Genomic DNA, 18,732 nt, shown 5'->3' on the forward strand with positions numbered 1-18,732 from the left:
CTGATAACTCCAGTGACTCTGCTAACGCATCTCTCCTCAGATTGACTTTGGCTCCGAGTGGATCGACCCTCTAGCGCAGGTCGTCCTTCCAGCATCTCTGCTGTCTGGCGTCTTTCTCAATGAGGCCAATAGAACTTCTCTCTCCAGGATCAACTTCATGTTCTTCAGCAGCACCAGCCTCTTCCAGGTCAGATGGCCACCGCACAGCCTGCCACCATCACGCCTCAATCAGTAAACCTAGGGAGAGACGTACTGTGGCGTGTCACCTCAAGCACAGATGTGTATTGTGGGACTAGCCCTGATGGACTCCTGTTGTCTCGCCACAGAGAGAGCAGGACGGTCGTGCATTGAACAGCTACGTGGTGGCAAGCAGCCTTGGAAACTTATCCATCAGTGACCTGACGGATCCAGTGGAGATCGAGATCGTTCACCTCTCTGAACACGTAACTGCACTCAAGTTCATGTGTTATTTATTGATTCATGTTAATATTTATGTTGTTTTTGACATTTTCTATTTTAATAATATTACAGTAATTGTACTAAAAATATTTTGCAGTTTCTTTTGTATGATGATGATTGTTATTATTATCATTATTATTATTGATTCTATAATGGGAGCTTAATGGTATTTATTGTTTCTCTCTGACCAGCCGTCTCTGAACCCAGTCTGCATGTTCTGGGACTTCAGCATCAACAGTAAGTCTGTCAATCGTTGAGATTCATTCAAACATCCAGAGACAAAGTCACTCACAGGTTTTCATTCTCTGCATCTCTCACATGTGTCAGAATGTCAAAAGCTCTAAAACAATTTCAAGGCCGTGAAAGTCGACTCTGCAATGCTTATTCTGCCATCAGCTGTCACATTTTTGAAGTTCTTTCCAAATCTGTATGAAGTGATCGTCTGGTGACAGGGAGAATTTAAAGCGGCCACTTCATGGCCTCAAACAACATCCTGTCCAACCTGCAGTCTGGGTTCCGGCCAGGCCATGGGTGCACCACAGCTACTCTGAAGGTCCTGGATGACATTGTTACCTCCTTGAACTCCAAGCAGATCTGCATCGCAGTCTTCATCGATTTCACTAAGGCCTTCGATTCTGTCGACCACTCCATCCTCCTGCAGAGGCTCTCTAGCATTGGTCTGTCATCACACTCCTGCAAATGGTTTGCCAGCTACCTCAACAACAGAGTCCAGCAAGTACCTGAACCCATAATTGCTCCTGATGAGCAGGTTGGCGCCTTGCATGGCAGCTCCACCATCAGTGTGTGAGTGAACGGGTGAATGGGTGAATGAGACGACGCTGTAAAGAGCTTTGAGTGCCACTAAGGTAGAAAAGCGCTCTATAAATTGAGGCCATTTACCATTTAAAGACTGAAAACATCTTGTCCGACCCTCTCCCCATCACAAAAGGGGCGCCTCAAAGCTCTGGCTTAGGCCCAATGCTGTTCTCCATCTACATTAATGATGTAGCCACGAATGTCAGCAATTCCAAGGTCCTCCTATATGCTGATGACACCATCTTATATCCAGAGGGCCCTTCTCTCAACTCTGCAGCTTCCACACTACGACACAGCCTCACCTCTATTGAGCAGCACTTCCATAGCCTTCATCTACCCGCAACACCAAGAAAACCGAATGCGTTGTCCCTCTCCCTCACCACTCACATCAAGCGCCTGCAGTCAAAAGTCAAGCTTCTTATGAGCTTCTTATACCAGAACAAGGCCTCCTTCACCGGTTCAGCCAAACACAAACTCGTTAAAATGACCATCCTGCCCATATTTGACGATGGTGACACCATTTACAGGACAGCATCTCGACCCACCCTCAGCAAGCCTTCAGCGCATTAACAAAACCTCTACCCCCCCCCTCCCTCCCTCTGCTCCTCTCCCACTCTGCTCTCAATCTCAGCGCTTTCCTGCTTGCTGACTGCAACACTTTACAAATCACCCTCAAACCCACTGGCCTCTCCTCACCCACCCTCTTGCACCTGTTGAACTGCCTACTTGTCACATGCCTGTATTTTTACTGTTTTATTGTCATGTATTTATTTATTATCTGTTTGTTGTTCTGTAATTTACATGACCTTTCTTTTTTACTTTTAGCACATAGCCCCCTCCCCCCTCAAAGAGCCTTTGCTCTTTGGTTCAGGCTGGACTTGTAAATAAGAATTTGTTTTCACTTGCTTGCCTGGGGAAATAAAGGTTCAATAAAATAAACAAATGTTGTACCTGACTTCTGCCACTAGATGGTGCTGGAGGCTGGAACGCTGATGGCTGCAGAGTCTCCAAAGAATCGAGCAACAACAGAACCGTCTGCCTGTGTAATCATTTGACGCACTTTGGCATCCTGATGGTGAGAATCGTGGAGCACATTTGCCTACACAATTTTTTATTTATATGTGTGTGTGTGTGTATGTATATATATATATATATATATATATATATATATATATATATATATATATATATATGTATATGTATATGTATATATGTGTATATATATATGTATGTATATATGTGTATATATATGTATATGTATATATGTGTATATATATGTATATGTATATATGTATATGTATATATGTGTATATATATATGTATGTATATATGTGTATATATATATGTATATGTATATATGTGTATATATATATATGTATATGTATATATGTGTATATATATATATGTATATGTATATATGTATATATATATGTATATATATGTATGTATATATATATATGTATATATATGTATATATATGTATATGTATATATGTGTATATATATGTATATGTATATATGTATATATATGTATGTGTATGTATGTATATGTATATATGTGTGTGTGTATATATGTGTGCGTGTATATATGTATATATACGTATATATATACACGCGTGTATATATATACAAACGTGTAAATGTGTATATATACGTACATATGTATGTATATATGTGTGTATGTATAAGTGTGTGTGTATATATATGTATGTGTGTATATACACACATACATATATATATACATATGTGTGTATGTATAAGTGTGTGTGTATATATATGCAAATATATGGATGTATATATGTGTGTGTATTTTTAAATAATTATATATATATACAAATCATATATTTATTGAGTTAACTGATTAAATTAATTTGAGCTTTCTTTTTCCTCCCTAAATATTTGCAACATAGCAGTGAAGTCAGACTCAATGAAGCTGATCAAAGCAAACTCCATTCTTAAAACCAGTGCTTAAAATGTGTTTGCTTGTCGTCTTGTATAAAGATGTGACAAATCAAAACTTCCTACTTTTAAGAAATGCAGTAACTTGTGTGCTCCATCACCGTTAGATTCAGGTGGGTGGGGAGTTCAAGGCATCTGTCTCTTCTCAGGACATTTCTGGAGCTTCACCTCACATTGACAGCAGGAACAACAAGATTCTGACCTTCATCACCTACATCGGCTGTGGCATCTCCACCATCTTCTCCGCCGCCACGCTGCTCACCTACATCGCCTTTGAGTGAGTCATAGCTCCAGTTTTGTTTCACATTTGTCCAAGGTCACCTGAAAATGGCCAATCAATCAATCAAGCTTTATTTACAGACCAACTTTTGAACAAATATGTGAAAATTTAAAGCGTTTTACAAGACAGTGAACAGACAGAAAAGAGTTGGAGATTAATCGAATAAGACAATAGGCTGCAGAGCCTCAGGCTGACACCTCCTACCACTAGTAGTAGTGGTTCTAGTAGTACTACCACTAGTTTTACTCATACTTACATCACTTGTAACACTACCACTAGTAGTTCAAGTATGAGTAATACTACCACGAGTAGTACCAGTACATCTCCCAGATCCCTGACTGATGCTGCTGCTGGAGGAGACTGAGCCTCAGGCTCTAGTACCTGTAGTACTTGTACTAGAACTAGAAGTACTAGAACTTGTACCGGTAGTACTACCATACACACAGAAACCTGACTGGACTTGACAAACAGATCAAAACTGTTTGAAGTCATCAGAAGAGTGTAGAGCAGGGATAAAATGAATGAACTGAAATCTCAAACAAACAAACAGACGCTGATGACAACAAGTCGTGTCAAAGCTCCTGCAGGGCCAGGAACTTGGCGAGCATGGAGGCAGGATGAGAGACCTGATGAGCTCTTGGCTCAGCAACGCCGCTTGTGGCTTTCTGGTGGTGCGGCACTGACGCACACACAATAACAGGAACATCAGATTTCAACCTCGTTGGTGTTCCCACAGGAAGCTGCGGCGTGACTACCCCTCCAAGATCCTGATGAACCTCAGCACCTCCCTGCTTCTCCTCAATTTAGTCTTCTTACTGGACAGCTGGCTGTCCAGCATGGACACCCGCTGGCTCTGCCTGTCAGCCGCAATCCTGCTGCACTACTTCCTGCTCACCTCCTTCACCTGGATGGCGCTGGAGTCTGTCCACATGTACATTGCTCTGGTCAAGGTCTTCAACACCTACATACGCAGATATATCCTCAAGTTCTGCGTGGTGGGATGGGGTGAGCTGCTGCTGCTTATGAGGCGGGTCCAAGACCCCCAGGAGTCCTTGAGGATCTTGTAGGACATCCTCTGCGAAATGAGAATTTCTTTTTTTTTTTTCAAAGGCTGGTGAAAGCTCGGACATCATTGCCAACCTTTGGAATCCATCGTCCCAAGAGTCAGACAAGTAGATAGAGCCCCTTCTCTTGGGCAGTGTTTCTCATGGGGTGGCTAGTGGTCCACGGGCACCTCCTAGGGGTGTGCCATGAAAATGTTTGCTCGCAAAAGGGATTCTGTCCTTTATTGAATAAATTATGTCATATTTCTGCAGGTGAGAGCAGCTCCATCCAAAGTGGGATGGATGCTGTCTCACATCATCAGACCAGGTTTTCCCCAGAAAGTCTGCCAGTTATTAATGAAGCCCACATCATTCGCTGGACGCCACCCTGACAACCAGCGGTTAAATGATGACATGTGGCTGAATATGTCCTGACTGATCAAATCAGGTGGGGACCAGAGGAAACTACGGAGTCAGGCATAGTCTTAGCAAATGTGCTCACCGACTCCACATTGACTTTGGTGACCTCTGACTGGCGAAGTCGGATGTCATTCCTGCCACAATGGATGATGACTTTACTGAATCTACGCCTATCCTTAGCCAGCAGCTTTAAGTTGGACTCAGCATCCCCCGCTCTGGCCCCAGGAATGCATTTCACGATAGCCGGACCTACTTTCCTGACTGGGAGCAGTGATTTGACGCAGCACCTCCAAAGCTCCACTGGAACTTGGGTCAACAGAACCAAATGTTTGTTGAGGACTAGAAGAGCGACTGCTGCTACTGATGATGATGAGGAGGAGGAGGATTCCTGCTGGGCACACCAGCATCCTGGACCTGAGCTAGCTGATGCTAACACTGCCACCCACTACCAGCCATTGGGCTAAGCTAACTAGCCTGGACCTGAGTTAGCTGATGCTAACACTTCCCACCCACTACCAGCCATTGGGCTAAACTAACTGTCCTGGACCTGAGCTAGCTGATGCTAACAGTTCCCACCCACTACCAGCCATTGGGCTAAGCTAACCAGCATCCTGGACCTGAGCTAGCTGATGCTAACAGTTCCCACCCACTACCAGACATTGGGTTAAGCTAACTAGCCTGGACCTGAGCGAGCTGATGCTAACACTTCCCACCCACTACCAGCCATTGGGCTAAGCTAACCAGCATCCTGGACCTGAGCTAGCTGATGCTAACAGTTCCCACCCACTTCCAGCCATTGGGCTAAGCTAACTAGCCTGGACCTGAGTTAGCTGATGCTAACACTTCCCACCCACTGCCAGCCATTGGGCTAAGCTAACTAGCCTGGACCTGAGCGAGCTGATGCTAACACTTCCCACCCACTACCAGACATTGGGCTAAGCTAACTAGCCTGGACCTGAGCTAGCTGATGCTAACACTTCCCACCCACTACCAGCCATTGGGCTAAGCTAACTAGCATGGGTCTCTTTTCCCTAGAGGATGGGCTCTAACTTCTTGTCTGACTCTGGAACGATGAACAATAAGAGATTTTCACTAAAACTGGGCGTGTCCCTTTCACCACCAAACCTGATAGCATTCGTTATCAGACATTTTAACGATTGAAACTTAGTTTTTCTTTCTTGTTTTCAGATAAATTTTAAAACTCCCGTCCCCAGTTGTATAAACTCTTAAGGGGAAGGTAACCAACTGTTTGTTTTTAAATGCTTTTTTTGGAAAAAAAGATTTAAAGCCAGCTCGTTCTTTGTGCAACTAGTTGTTATCTTGTAGTGTTATTAACGTCATGCTAATTGTCAGGTGATTTAATGCTAATATTTAAGTGTCTAGTTGCAGAATCGACAGGAGCTCAGGTTGCTGTCAGACCTTCACCAGCGGAAGCATCGATAAAGTTGTCCTTAAGTTGTGAGAGGAAACCCTCAGATTTTTAGGTGTCCTGCCTGTAACTACTTAAGTCTTCCCTTATGTGTAGGTGCAAGGCTGTAATTGATTATTTCAGCAAAACCAACACTTGAAACAACTCCTGTAAGATAGATATTGATTTAAATCACATTGTAAATCAAAACATATTGTACATAAACTATATTGTTTAGAATCTGATGAATGATGCAGAATCAGATTTGTTGGGTTCAAATGTTTGTGAGACCCAAATATCTCGCAATAGAAGGAAAAGATGGCGTTCATAACTACCTGGTACTCAGTGCTAAATGCTAAGCTGGTCCTATGTGATGGTTCTGGTTCCAGGGCTTCCTGCTGTGCTGGTTGGGATTGTTGTTGCTGTGGATAAAAACTCGTACGGCCTGCAAGAGTACGGTGGAGGAGAGTCAGGGGAGGGATCTTCCACCTTGTAGGTTCACACAGAATTAACGTTAAAACCCAGTCAAGTGTACTTCTTGTTTGCTCTGCTGCTGCAGGGGCGTGTTCTCTCCTCCCATTATTCCTTGTCATGGCATGATAGTGCTTCTGGTGTGTTGCTAGCTGCTGGATCCAGAACGCTGCAGTCTTCTACGCCACCTGCGTCAGTTACTTTTGCCTGGTGTTCCTTCTCAACGTGGCCATGTTCATTGTGGTGATGCTGCAGATCTGCGGCCGCAACGGCAAACGCAGCAACCGCACGCTACGAGAGGAGGTGTGTTAATGAGTCACATGTGTACTTGGGGGAGTCAGTATTAGTGTCATCAAACTTGGTTCAACCATTCACTTGCATTAAAGAACAACCTGCTCGGTGTTGGAGGTCAAATGTCACTGAAGATCAGAATTTGCATGACTAACCTCTGCTAGTATGAAACAACATGGTGGTTATATATTTATGAAAAGGCCAAAGGTCAGAGAGACATCGTCCTATAAAACCTGTTTGGAAATGTAGTCATCCCATCACTACTGCCAGCTGTACTCATCCCTGAGGAGCTGTACTCAGTTAAGTTATCCTGTCTGTGTTGCTAGCAAACCAGCTAAGGTAACAACATTTGCGGTGGCATCGCTGAGCGGTGGCCGGAGCAGTAAACAAGTCTTTTGTTGTCCTCAGGTTCTCAGAAACCTGCGCAGCGTGGTCAGCCTCACCTTCCTGCTGGGAATGACGTGGGGCTTCGCTCTGTTCGCCTGGGGGCCCGTCAGCCTGGCCTTCATGTACCTCTTCGCCATCTTCAACTCACTGCAAGGTCGGTCCTTCAGTGTGTGTGTCAATGAGGCACTGTTCTTTGCTTTTTCTCTAATCTTCATGTGTTTTCCATTGATGAATAATTTTGGCACTGTTACTGCAGTTAACCATGTAACGGATACTGCGAGGCTGGAGTGACATTATTTAGTTGTTTCGTGGGGGCGCTGTGATACGCCTGCCTGGCGTCATGATGCCAGAAGCCTTTTTAGCATGTGGGCTAACGTGGGTGGATGAGGCCTGGATGGTGTGTGAGGAGGGTTATCGTCTGTGGTGCCTCCAGGCCTCCGTACTGAACACAAGAGACAACTTTTGAGAAGATGCGGCTTGTGCTGTTAAGATAGTGGAAGTGCTGCAGAGGTCAGCGGTCACGGTGATGACAGCTCTGACTACCATAGAGAAACTCTGACCTCTGACGATGTGCTGCCTCATCACTTCTTGATTCTGCTGTTTGATGACATCATGTTTGCTGTTCAGAGTTAAAGAAAACTGATGAAGATGAAGACCAGCACACAAAGATTAACGGTTATTTTTGGCTGCCCTCTAGAGTCACGTCCACTGCAACAAAAGTCTAGACAGATATTTGTCTGTCTCTGTCCGTCCGCAGGTCTCTTCATCTTCGTCTTCCACTGCGCTCTGAAGGAGAACGTGCAGAAGCAATGGCGGCGGTACCTCTGCTGCGGCCGCTTCAGGCTGTCAGAGAACTCAGGTACCTGTTTGTCTGCTGGCGTCCTGCCACCTTCCCACCACCGCCCTCGAAAGACCTTTTATGAACATTTAATTCACTTAGGCTTTGCAGCAAATAAAAGAAGATCAAAGAGAATGAGAGGGGCAGGAAGTGGTCCAGGCGGACATCTTTCTGTCTCTGACATCTCCATTCTAGCGCCATCCTCTGTTGGCCTCAGTTATTATACCAATCACACATTCGTCCCACAGCCTCCTGTTATTCAGTAAACAACCTCCAACCCTCGAGTCCAGAGAGGAAAACATCCCAGAAATCCCCTTTGACGATTAAAATGGCAGACGGACACGGATTGTAAGTGAAACCAATCAGATGAATTCATGATTTCATTGGTTTGTTGCAGATTGGAGTAAAACAGCCACCAACAACACCAAGAAGGTGAGCTCCGACAACCTGGGCATGTCTCTGTCATCCGGCTCCTTCGGCTCCTCCACCGCCAACTGGACCTCCAAGGCCAAAGCCACACTCAACCCCTTCAGCAAACGCCACAGCACCACAGGTGAGACGCGAACCATCAGGCGGCGACATGGCCAGGGAAACCGCGAATGATTTCAAACCGTCTGCTGTGGTGTGATCATGTTTACATGCAGATTCAACTCATATTGTGTCCCGGACTTGAATGTAACGACGAGGTCATGAGCTTCACTGCCCCCGTTTACTGCATCTAATTCTGATTGAGGAACCTCTAAATACAGACAGTGTCCTCATGGTTCTCGACAGTTCCACATTGTCATTGTAGCTTTACTGTTTAAGGCTTTTAATAATCTTAAAGTCAAACTGAGAGGGAACACAACTGGACTGGACCAAAAAGAACCAGCCAGTTAGACAACAGGAAGTCAGTACCGAGCTGGTTCTCTTAGTTTCCTAATGGTCAGCTAGCTAAGCTTTTTTTGTACATAGCTCACTCAGCTGTGCCGCTAATGTTAGCGGCACACAGATCCAGGGGGCCAGCAGGGCACCCCCCTCAGTACTCTAACCTTATTCCTGATCATCAAACAGTTGGGTGCTGAGTCCACTATGGCCCAGACTGGTGGTCTCTCGTAGCATTTGCTCCTTCTGGGGCTCAAGGCAACTGGCTAGTGTCCCTGTGTAGTCACAGGAAATGCAGATAATATGGAAGCTAAATGGGCTCTGCTGAGGTCAGCTGGCTGAAGTCAGCTTGTCCTCTTCTCCAAGGTGTTTCATGGTCCGGGGCTGAACTCTGCACGTAAACACGATAGCTGACATAAAACTGTTTCTGCTGGTTTAAAATGTCTTCCGACAATCATGTGGCGCCCTTTCACATCTTCATGTGTCTGTGTTTGGTGTGTAGAAAGTTCTTCCAACCAATAGAGAGGGTGGAGCACCAACAGAGGTAAACGCTGATTGGCTTACCAACTTGCTGCTTCCAGCATCATGTGACCAGCTGTGTCTCCCAACATGTTTGTGGCCAAAGACGATCTGAAAAATCTACATGTAAATAAAGACTACGTCTAAAATCTCAAACAAAACTTTGCTGGCAGACACTTTGGGACAACAGCCTTTGTGTGTTGTGATTGGCTGGTCTCTCTCTGACATCACACATGCCTCATGTAGCCTGAGACACGCTGAGTGGGAGGGGCTCATTGACACACAACTAAAACTTAACTGCACCCACTCAAAGTGCCCCAGGGAGAAGAAACAAACACTAACATCCACCATGTTTCTCTCTAACGGGCTCAATCCTGAGTAGCAGCGAGCAAAATTGAACAATGTCATCATCGTTCAATGAAACCAAACGTAGATGTTGGTGAACATGAGGTCACACAGAAAGGTGATGAGAAGAAGTAGCAGTGAACGGCAGAGTCCCCTGTGTCTACCATGAGATACCATGGCTGCACTGGTGGATCTGATGTAGAACTGAACCTCCACCATCCACCGGTCTGGTGTTTACTGGTGGATCTGATGTAGAACTGAACCTCCAACATCCACCGGTCTGATGTTTACTGGTGGATCTGATGGAGAACTGAACCTCCACCATCCACCGGTCTGGTGTTTACTGGTGGATCTGATGTAGAACTGAACCTCAACCATCCACCGGTCTGGTGTTTACTGGTGGATCTGATGTAGACCTGAACCTCAACCATCCACCGGTCTGGTGTTTACTGGTGGATCTGATGTAGACCTGAACCTCCACCATCCACCGGTCTGGTGTTTACTGGTGGATCTGATGTAGAACTGAACCTCCACCATCCACCGGTCTGGTGTTTACTGGTGGATCTGATGTAAAACTGAACCTCCACCATCAACCGGTCTGGTGTTTACTGGTGGATCTGATGTAGAACTGAACCTCCACCATCCACCGGTCTGGTGTTTACTGGTGGATCTGATGTAGAACTGAACCTCCACCATCAACCGGTCTGGTGTTTACTGGTGGATCTGATGTAGAACTGAACCTCCACCATCCACCGGTCTGGTGTTTACTGGTGGATCTGATGTAGAACTGAACCTCCAACATCCACCAGTCTGGTGTTTACTGGTGGATCTGATGTAGACCTGAACTTCCAACATCCACCAGTCTGGTGTTTACTGGTGGATCTGATGTAGACCTGAACCTCCACCATCAACCGGTCTGGTGTTTACTGGTGGATCTGATGTAGACCTGAACCTCCACCATCAACCGGTCTGGTGTTTACTGGTGGATCTGATGTAGACCTGAACCTCCGCCATCTCCAGCTGCCGGGAGCCACACACCTGATGTCAGGTCTTTTACCTGGAGATGTGGGATCCAGACGTTCTGCAAGGAGAACCCATTCCCCACAGCATTCTAGAAAGACTGATTTCAAAATCATCCTCAAATCCACGTTGAATCCCGTCTGTGTCAGTCGAGCCTCTGGTATCATTCGCTCCCTGCTAGCAGGGTCCTGCCTTGTCACCACAAGCAGGTGTTTCGTGTCGCTGCAGTCATATGATGCATGGCAACAGAATCATCATGTGACTTTGTCCCATTCAGGTGAAATTCTGTTGTTTCATCTGTCAAACGCCGGCACTCACATCAGACTTTGCTCGCCAGCTGAAGCCTGTTAAAAGTTGAGAAGCCGTCACCGCTGGTGTGACCCTTCAACACGGCGGCTAAGAAAACACCACCCTCAAGATTGATGCTGACGTCCACCAGGGGCTCGGCTTTCAGGCCAACATGATCCCAGAGGGTGAAGGTGAATCAAATCAAATATTTGTGAAAAGTATTTGAAACATCACCGTGAAGCTGAACCACTCTTTGAGGTTTCCTTGTAAACGTTAATGTTTGAAGGATTAACGTCTGGAAAAGTTTCCTTTGGAGGGAAAAACAGGATTTATGTACGAGAGCTCATCAGTCAGCGACACGTCTGACATCATCTTCTTTATGTGTCCGGTGTTAAAGGTGCGGTCAGGAATGCTGTCTTTGATCGTCCCATTCTGAATATGGACGATGAAGACTTTATTTTAGTTCACCAGCTGCAGCTGATGGTCTTCATCTTCAAATTTTGATTGTTGGCGACGAAACAAGCGATTGAACGCTGCTCGCCATCCTGGGTCAGAGAACGTTTGCACCAGAATTAAAAAGAAAAAGTGAAGAACAAGTAAAACAGGACCGATTTTCTGGAGCTGCTTCGATTTTAGATTTGGAAACAGGAAGTGAAGGCTGCCCTGTAGATGTGACCTCATGTTTTGCTGTCCGTCTCAGTCGTATGTTCTTTGTCTTTCTGGAAAAATACTGATCTGATGTTTCAATATTTCAACACAGAAAATTTAAATGATCAGAATTTTAATTTTCTCTTCCTTTTTATAAAAAAAAAATGTGATATTCATTTCTTTGTTGCTAATTTCCTGGTTACTTTCTTATACCTTTAAAAACATCTTGTAAATTTACTTGTGGAATTTTCCTTTTGTTGAATGAGTCTTTTAATGTTCAAATCTACTGGAGAGAGAGGAGAAGGCTTGTAGGTGCTGATGGAAGAGAAACACACCTGCAAGGAGTCGTGAGAGTCGCCAAGTCAAGTGGTAACGGCAGGCTGTCAACCTGCAGCTTCTTGACGCTGGACCAGAGCCTCATAGGCACAAATAATAAAGACGTCAACATCAGCGCATGAGCTTCTGAGACGGGCTCACACTGAGATTTATGAATCCGAGCCGCTTCCTGTGATAACACGGAGCATAAATATGTGGAGAGACGTGTGTGGATGCAGTTCTTCCTCTGAGGTGTGGAGACCCAGCAGGAAGTCCTCTGTGTGGTCCGTCTCAACATGAGCGACCACGAGGCTGCAGAGTGAACGCAGACACTTCACGCCGTCCCAAAAATCTTCTTGAGGAGACAAAAATGCGTCTTGCATGTCAACAAGACAGTAAACAAATTCCTGTGATTAGGGGGCTTTGAGGAGGCGGCTCGTCCGTGACGCTGAATGTGGCAGTAAATCCTGACGTGTGGCAGCTGCAGCCTCCAAGCAGACCACATGCATTCCTGAAGGTTCCTTCGTGCACTTGTCGCCTTCAACACTTCCCATCACACATGGAGCTGAGGGACATCAACTCGTGATTAGATTCCTGCACAGTCAGATGAACACACACGGGATCCGCGATTATTCACGTTTGAGACTCGGATAGAGACTCGATCTGTGACTGTGACCATTAAAGTTCCCTTCAAGTCAAAGAACTTGAACTCATAGCTGGAGTTTATGGTTCTTATCAGGAACAGATTGAAGTTGGCCCATCATGTTGAGGTTTGCTGCTGCCTCAAATGTCTCTTTAGTGCTTGAAGATGAGATGCTGTTGCAGGTACTGTTAGCCATGATGGCCAACATTCGCATGCACAAAAATCTGACAAAATTCCCTGCTACAGGGACATCCTCGTGAGCGGCTGTGGGCCCTGCAGTCGGTAAACATGAGATTTGATGTCCCGGCAACAGCAACAAGCGTCGACTGCCTGGAGGTTCGCCACCAAGCATGTGAGCCTAGCGAGAAGAGCTCTTTTCACAACGCAGCTCTCTACAGATTTACATGATGAAAGGCTTGATTGGGTGGTTGAGAACGTGCTGGTGTTCTGATGAACCTCCACAACAAGGGAAGGCAGCCACGGAACAGCCAGAACTCTGACAGCCGAATCTTTACGCGTCAACATAAATGTACGTGAGGGGTCGTCTGCCTGTGAGGGGCCTGAAGGTCTGAGGGCCCACAGGCACCTGGTAATGCTGCCGCTGACATGACAGCTGTGTCGGGCTGTGATTGGTTGCAAACCATTCGTGTGATTTAGAGAGCAAAAATCGGTGTTAAAAACCTTTCCTCCATTTTGGACTCCTCTCCCCGCCGTATCTGTGGTCGTGTCTATCATGGTGTGGACGACGGGTGAAGGGTTCTTTCCAGAGGAATAACTGATCTGGCAGAGGACAAACTGCACTGAGGTGTTTCCAGTGTTTAATCTCTCTGGGATGCTCTGACTGATTTGGTGGCTGCATGGTGAGAAGACGCCGGTCAGAGAGACTTCAGTTGTGCAGGTGAATGTGAGCAGACAGGTTTGGTGGAGTGGAAACCTCCTGTGTGTTGGTGAGCAGAAACATGATCCAGATTGTGAAAGTTATGAAGCAGAGGAGCCATCAGGGAATCGATTTTGGATGTAACAGCTGAGTAGCTTCCAGCTACGACAGACGGCCTCTCCAACGCCGTCGTGTTTCATGTTGTTGGAGGCATTTCGTGAAGTTCTTCAGCAGACTGACGGGATGTGTTCCTCGCCTCCAGGAGACTCATCAGGAGGCTGTGAACAGCTTTTCAAAGGTCAGTTTTTAATGAGATGAGGATGGAAACCTCATCCTCAGCTGTAAATCTTCACTAACCTTGGTGACGCGCTTTAACAGACGGGTGCTGCATCAGTTTGACCTTCATCCAGAAGACTCACTTCAACCCACAAGATTGTGTCCACCATCTTTAATTGAGTGTCTTCAGTCTGACAGTTGACGGGAGCTGGAACCTTTGACAGACCATCAGAATCCCACCAATATGAAAACAGTCATGCCCTTGTGTCAGCGGGAGATTGACAGGTGATTTGGGGTGTATCCACAGTGATGTGGGTGCTAAACCAGTCCCTTGTGGTAAAGAGGGAGCTTAGCCAGAAGGAGAGACTCTCAGTTTACCTGTCAGTCTCCGTTCCAACCCTCACCTGTGATCAGGAGCTCTGGGTAATGACTGAAAGAACAAGATCCTGAATCCAAGCGGCTGAAATGAGTTTCCTCCTCAGGGAGGCTGGACTCTCCCTCAGAGACAGGGTGAGAAGCTCAGTCCTTCAGGAGGGACTCAGGGACTCGTAGTTAATATTGATACTTAATTTTCTTGTTCAAAATTCCTCCGAATATCTCAGGACGCGTCAGCACCCCTGAACCATCATCCATCCATCCATCCTTCCATCCATCCATCCATCCCTCCATCCATCTATCCATCCATCCATCCATCCCTCCATCCATCCATCCATCCCTCCATCTATCCATCCATCCCTCCATCCATCCATCCATCTATCCATCCATCCATCTATCCATCCATCCCTCCATCCATCCCTCCATCTATCCATCCATCCCTCCATCCATCCATCCATCTATCCCTCCATCTATCCATCCATCCATCCATCCCTCCATCTATCCATCCATCCCTCCATCTATCTATCCATCCATCCATCCATCCATCTATCCATCCATCCATCTATCCATCCATCCCTCCATCCACCATCCATCTATCCATCCATCCCTCCATCCATCTATCCATCCATCCCTCCATCCATCTATCCATCCATCCATTCCTCCATCCCTCCATCCATCCATCCCTCCATCCATCCCTCCATCCATCTATCCATCCATCTATCCATCCATCTATCCATCCATCCCTCCATCCATCCATCCATCTATCCATCCATCCCTCGATCCATCCATCTATCCATCCATCCATTCCTCCATCCCTCCATCCATCCATCCCTCCATCCATCCCTCCATCCATCTATCCATCCATCTATCCATCCATCCCTCCATCCATCCCTCCATCCATCCATCATCCATCCATCCCTCCATGTTCTCCCTCTTCTCCTGTTCAGGGTGGTGGGGGTGGAGCCTATCCCAGCAGCTATGGGTGAGAGGTGGGGTTCACCCTGGACAGGTCGCCATGGCAGGGCCAACACATAGAGACAGACAACCATTGGCTCTCCCAGCCACGCCTACGGTCAATTTAGAGTCTGGATTAACCTGGTCCCTCTTGATGTCTTTGGACTGTGGAGGAAGCTGGAGTACCAGAGAGAACCCAGCAGGAACAGGGAGAAGGTCCTGCATAAATAATAAATAAATAACAGAACAGTAAAGATGGAAAAAAATTAATGTTAAGCTGTGGAACACCGTCGTGATTCATCTTGGCTCTCAGGAGTTTTCTTGTCTGTGTGGGAAAGAACAGTTGGCTCGTTATCTTGCTTGTTAATTCTGCATGTGCTGCCGGAGCGTTGCTGAGGCGCTGATGGGCCGCATCCCTCAGTGTCGAAGTGACACGCCGGGAACTGGTGGCAGACAGATCCAGGTCTCAGCTGAGTTTGTCTTGTTTAATCATGTTGGTAGCAGATATTCTCCTGTAGGTAAATGATGACCTCATCATCACATTCATCAGAGCAAATGGAGATAAAGTCCAGCGCCATCTCGTTCTTGCAGATGTCAGCATTCATGGTGGGCGGTTGAATGGAGGAGGGTTGGTCTCTGTTCCACAGCTTTGACTGAGAGACTCCTCGCCACTCAGTCGGACCTGATGAGAGACCAATGTCCAGTCTTCTTCAACCCCAGCTGGGCCCATAGCTCTCAGAGCAGTCATGTGACTTTTGCCCAGCGCAGACATCAGTTTTATGAAGGATCCCACAGAGACAGATTCCTGGCTCTAACTGAGGTTCTGCTGGGCACAAAGTGGTTAATGGTTAAGGGCCTGTGGTGCAGGCTCCTCATCGACCCGACACACAGCCACAAAACCAGCCTCATGATGCTGCTATCTTGGTGGTTGTCTTCCCATGTGAAGTTGGATGTGTGGGCTGGTGGACCCAGCTGGCAGGGCGCCTGGCGTGTAGGTCTGGACGTGGTCAGATATAATCACTGCGCTCATGTTCACTGCTCTCACACACGAGAATCACCCAATTCATGTTGAAATCATTTATGAGGATGAGGATGCAAGAGAATGTTTCTGCATCGAGCTTTGCTCATGACAAACATCTTTACTGATGGGAACTTCATGATCTCAGCCGAGCTCGTTTTTCAGCAGCATGATGGAACGCCGCCACTGCCGGGCCACGGCGAGCTGCGAGAAAGAGTCATCACATGGACGCGTCTTCAAGCTGAATTCTTTCCTTCCTCTCGTCTCTCTGAATCTCACTTTATATCCTTGCCGATGGTTTCCAGATGTTTGAGGTTGTGCGGCTCATGACCAGAGGTTGACCTGATATTTCTAGAAGCCTCAACTAAGACAGCTCCACCCCTCTGCTTCCTCTGTGGTCTCATTGGAGTTTATTTAAGGCCAATATGATAAAACAATACATGAGTGGACTGGGGCCTCCAGCCAGGAGCCAGACACACCATCAGGCTTGTCAGAACACAGCATGAAGATCCAGGACATGGCGATCTGGGAGGTTCACACTGGCGAGAGGAGACGTTGACGTCTCGGCTGTAGGATGAGGACGATATAGAACATCTTCATTCCTGCTTTGTTTTGTCAGGCAGCAGCAAGCAGAATCCTTCTTCATGCCAAAGAAAATTTGGCTGAAGAGCAGGAAGCACTCATTGTCCAGACGATGCATATCATAGCTACCATTCCATGGAAGTATTCGTGTACTCATGTTCTATCTCGTTTCCACATATTTATGCCCGCTGAGTGAGAAATGATCTGGAAGTCCCTTGGATGCTATGGAAACGTCTGTAATCTCTCATGTGTTTTTGAACATCACTTTTTTTTATTTCTGTCTGGCATTGGTCTCGTGTCCCCTTATAAAATTGAACTTGAGTGCAAGACCATGGACAGTGTCCTCGTAAAAATAAGTTAGCAGGCTATGTGAGCGCTAACATGCTACTGCTATCTCTGTTGTGTCCTGTATGGAATTTCTGCATGTCTTGATGGCAGGAAACAAAGCAGATGAGCTTCTGACTATGAGCTCGTTAGATGGTCCTGCTTTCTTCTTGGGGGCATTTAAGGGTTTACAGATGCCTGAGCAAGCTTTCTGGTGCAGGATACACTTTCTTTTGGAAAGGGGTCACCGAAGGCGCACGCCACAGCCTTCGCTGTGAAATCCCAATGACTGCAGCGCATCCCAGTCCCCCAGAGAAAGACTGATGACCTGGTGTATTCCCCTCTCAAAGGGAAGCTTCGCCACTCTCATTAGTGCCTCTGCACCAACCCCAGATGCTGAGCACAACATCATAGAGGACTTTTACCAGGCTCTTGACTCCACCTAACAGAAGACCTGGCCACAGACAAGCTCATACTCATCCAAAGCTAGAGTCGGCACTGAGCACCTGTTATGGCACAAAGTTATAGGCCAGCACGTATTGGGGAAAACGAACAGCAACGGGCTGCGGCTCCTCTCCCTCTGGTCAGAGCACCACCTGGTCATCACTAACACCATCTTTCAGATGAAGGACAGGCTCAAAACACTGGCATCTCCTGGACTATGAAATTGTCCGTCAAAATGACAGACAAGATGTTCTTACCAACTGAGTCATGCGGTCAGTCCAGACTCCTCATTAATGTCCAACCCTGTTGTCCAAGGACAGCCCCAGACAGCAAACGCAACTGCACAGCACTGAACAGCCCCACCACCAAGGACAACCTTTGGTGGCTTCTTGCAAAAAAACCTTTGCCAGTTCCTTGAGGAATCCTCCAACAGGCCAGTGCTGTGCCGTGCTATCCTCAGCGCAGCCTTGGAAACACTTTGTCAGTCAAGGTCATCAAGGTGATCATCGTGATGACTAAATCCTCGTTGATGTGTTGTGTTCAAGTGTCTTCACATACTTAAAAAAACCCGTTGCCAAACAGCTGGTAGCTCAGCCGTCCATGACTTCTGTCAGTATTTGAGACCCCAACACTGGAGGCAGTTGGGACGTCCCGCTGCTGAACTTATTACACATCAGAAATCAATCACAGTGATTTTACTTCAGAGGTTCTTTGTATTTGAGGTCCAACAGTGTCTGTGGAGCAGGTCACTGCCGCCACTGCTAATACATGGCTGATATCACATGATGTTAAGTGTTTGGGGTTGGGTCATGTGATCACCTCCACTGGTGGGATGAGGGTTTATGTTTTAGTCAAATGTGCTGTGAATC

The 18,732-nt window shown here is 46.5% G+C and overlaps 1 protein-coding gene across 1 annotated transcript in view; it reads left to right on the top strand.

The window, feature by feature from the left end:
- adgrg6 (adhesion G protein-coupled receptor G6) overlaps nt 1–18,732 on the top strand; it is a 102,723-nt gene that overhangs the window by 81,226 nt on the left and 2,765 nt on the right. The window contains exons 22-32 of the mRNA XM_086190064.1: nt 41–187; nt 327–443; nt 651–696; nt 2,244–2,350; nt 3,383–3,510; nt 4,250–4,518; nt 6,774–6,876; nt 7,008–7,158; nt 7,555–7,687; nt 8,291–8,392; nt 8,769–8,924. Of these exons, the coding sequence (XP_086046190.1) occupies nt 41–187; nt 327–443; nt 651–696; nt 2,244–2,350; nt 3,383–3,510; nt 4,250–4,518; nt 6,774–6,876; nt 7,008–7,158; nt 7,555–7,687; nt 8,291–8,392; nt 8,769–8,924 (1,459 nt within the window). The remainder of the gene's footprint in view (nt 1–40; nt 188–326; nt 444–650; nt 697–2,243; nt 2,351–3,382; nt 3,511–4,249; nt 4,519–6,773; nt 6,877–7,007; nt 7,159–7,554; nt 7,688–8,290; nt 8,393–8,768; nt 8,925–18,732) is intronic.

This window comes from Aulostomus chinensis, chromosome 20, assembly GCF_037954235.1.
Source record: "Aulostomus chinensis isolate RoL2024-O1b breed Wild chromosome 20, RoL_Achi_v1.0, whole genome shotgun sequence".
NCBI classification, from domain to species: domain Eukaryota; kingdom Metazoa; phylum Chordata; class Actinopteri; order Syngnathiformes; family Aulostomidae; genus Aulostomus; species Aulostomus chinensis.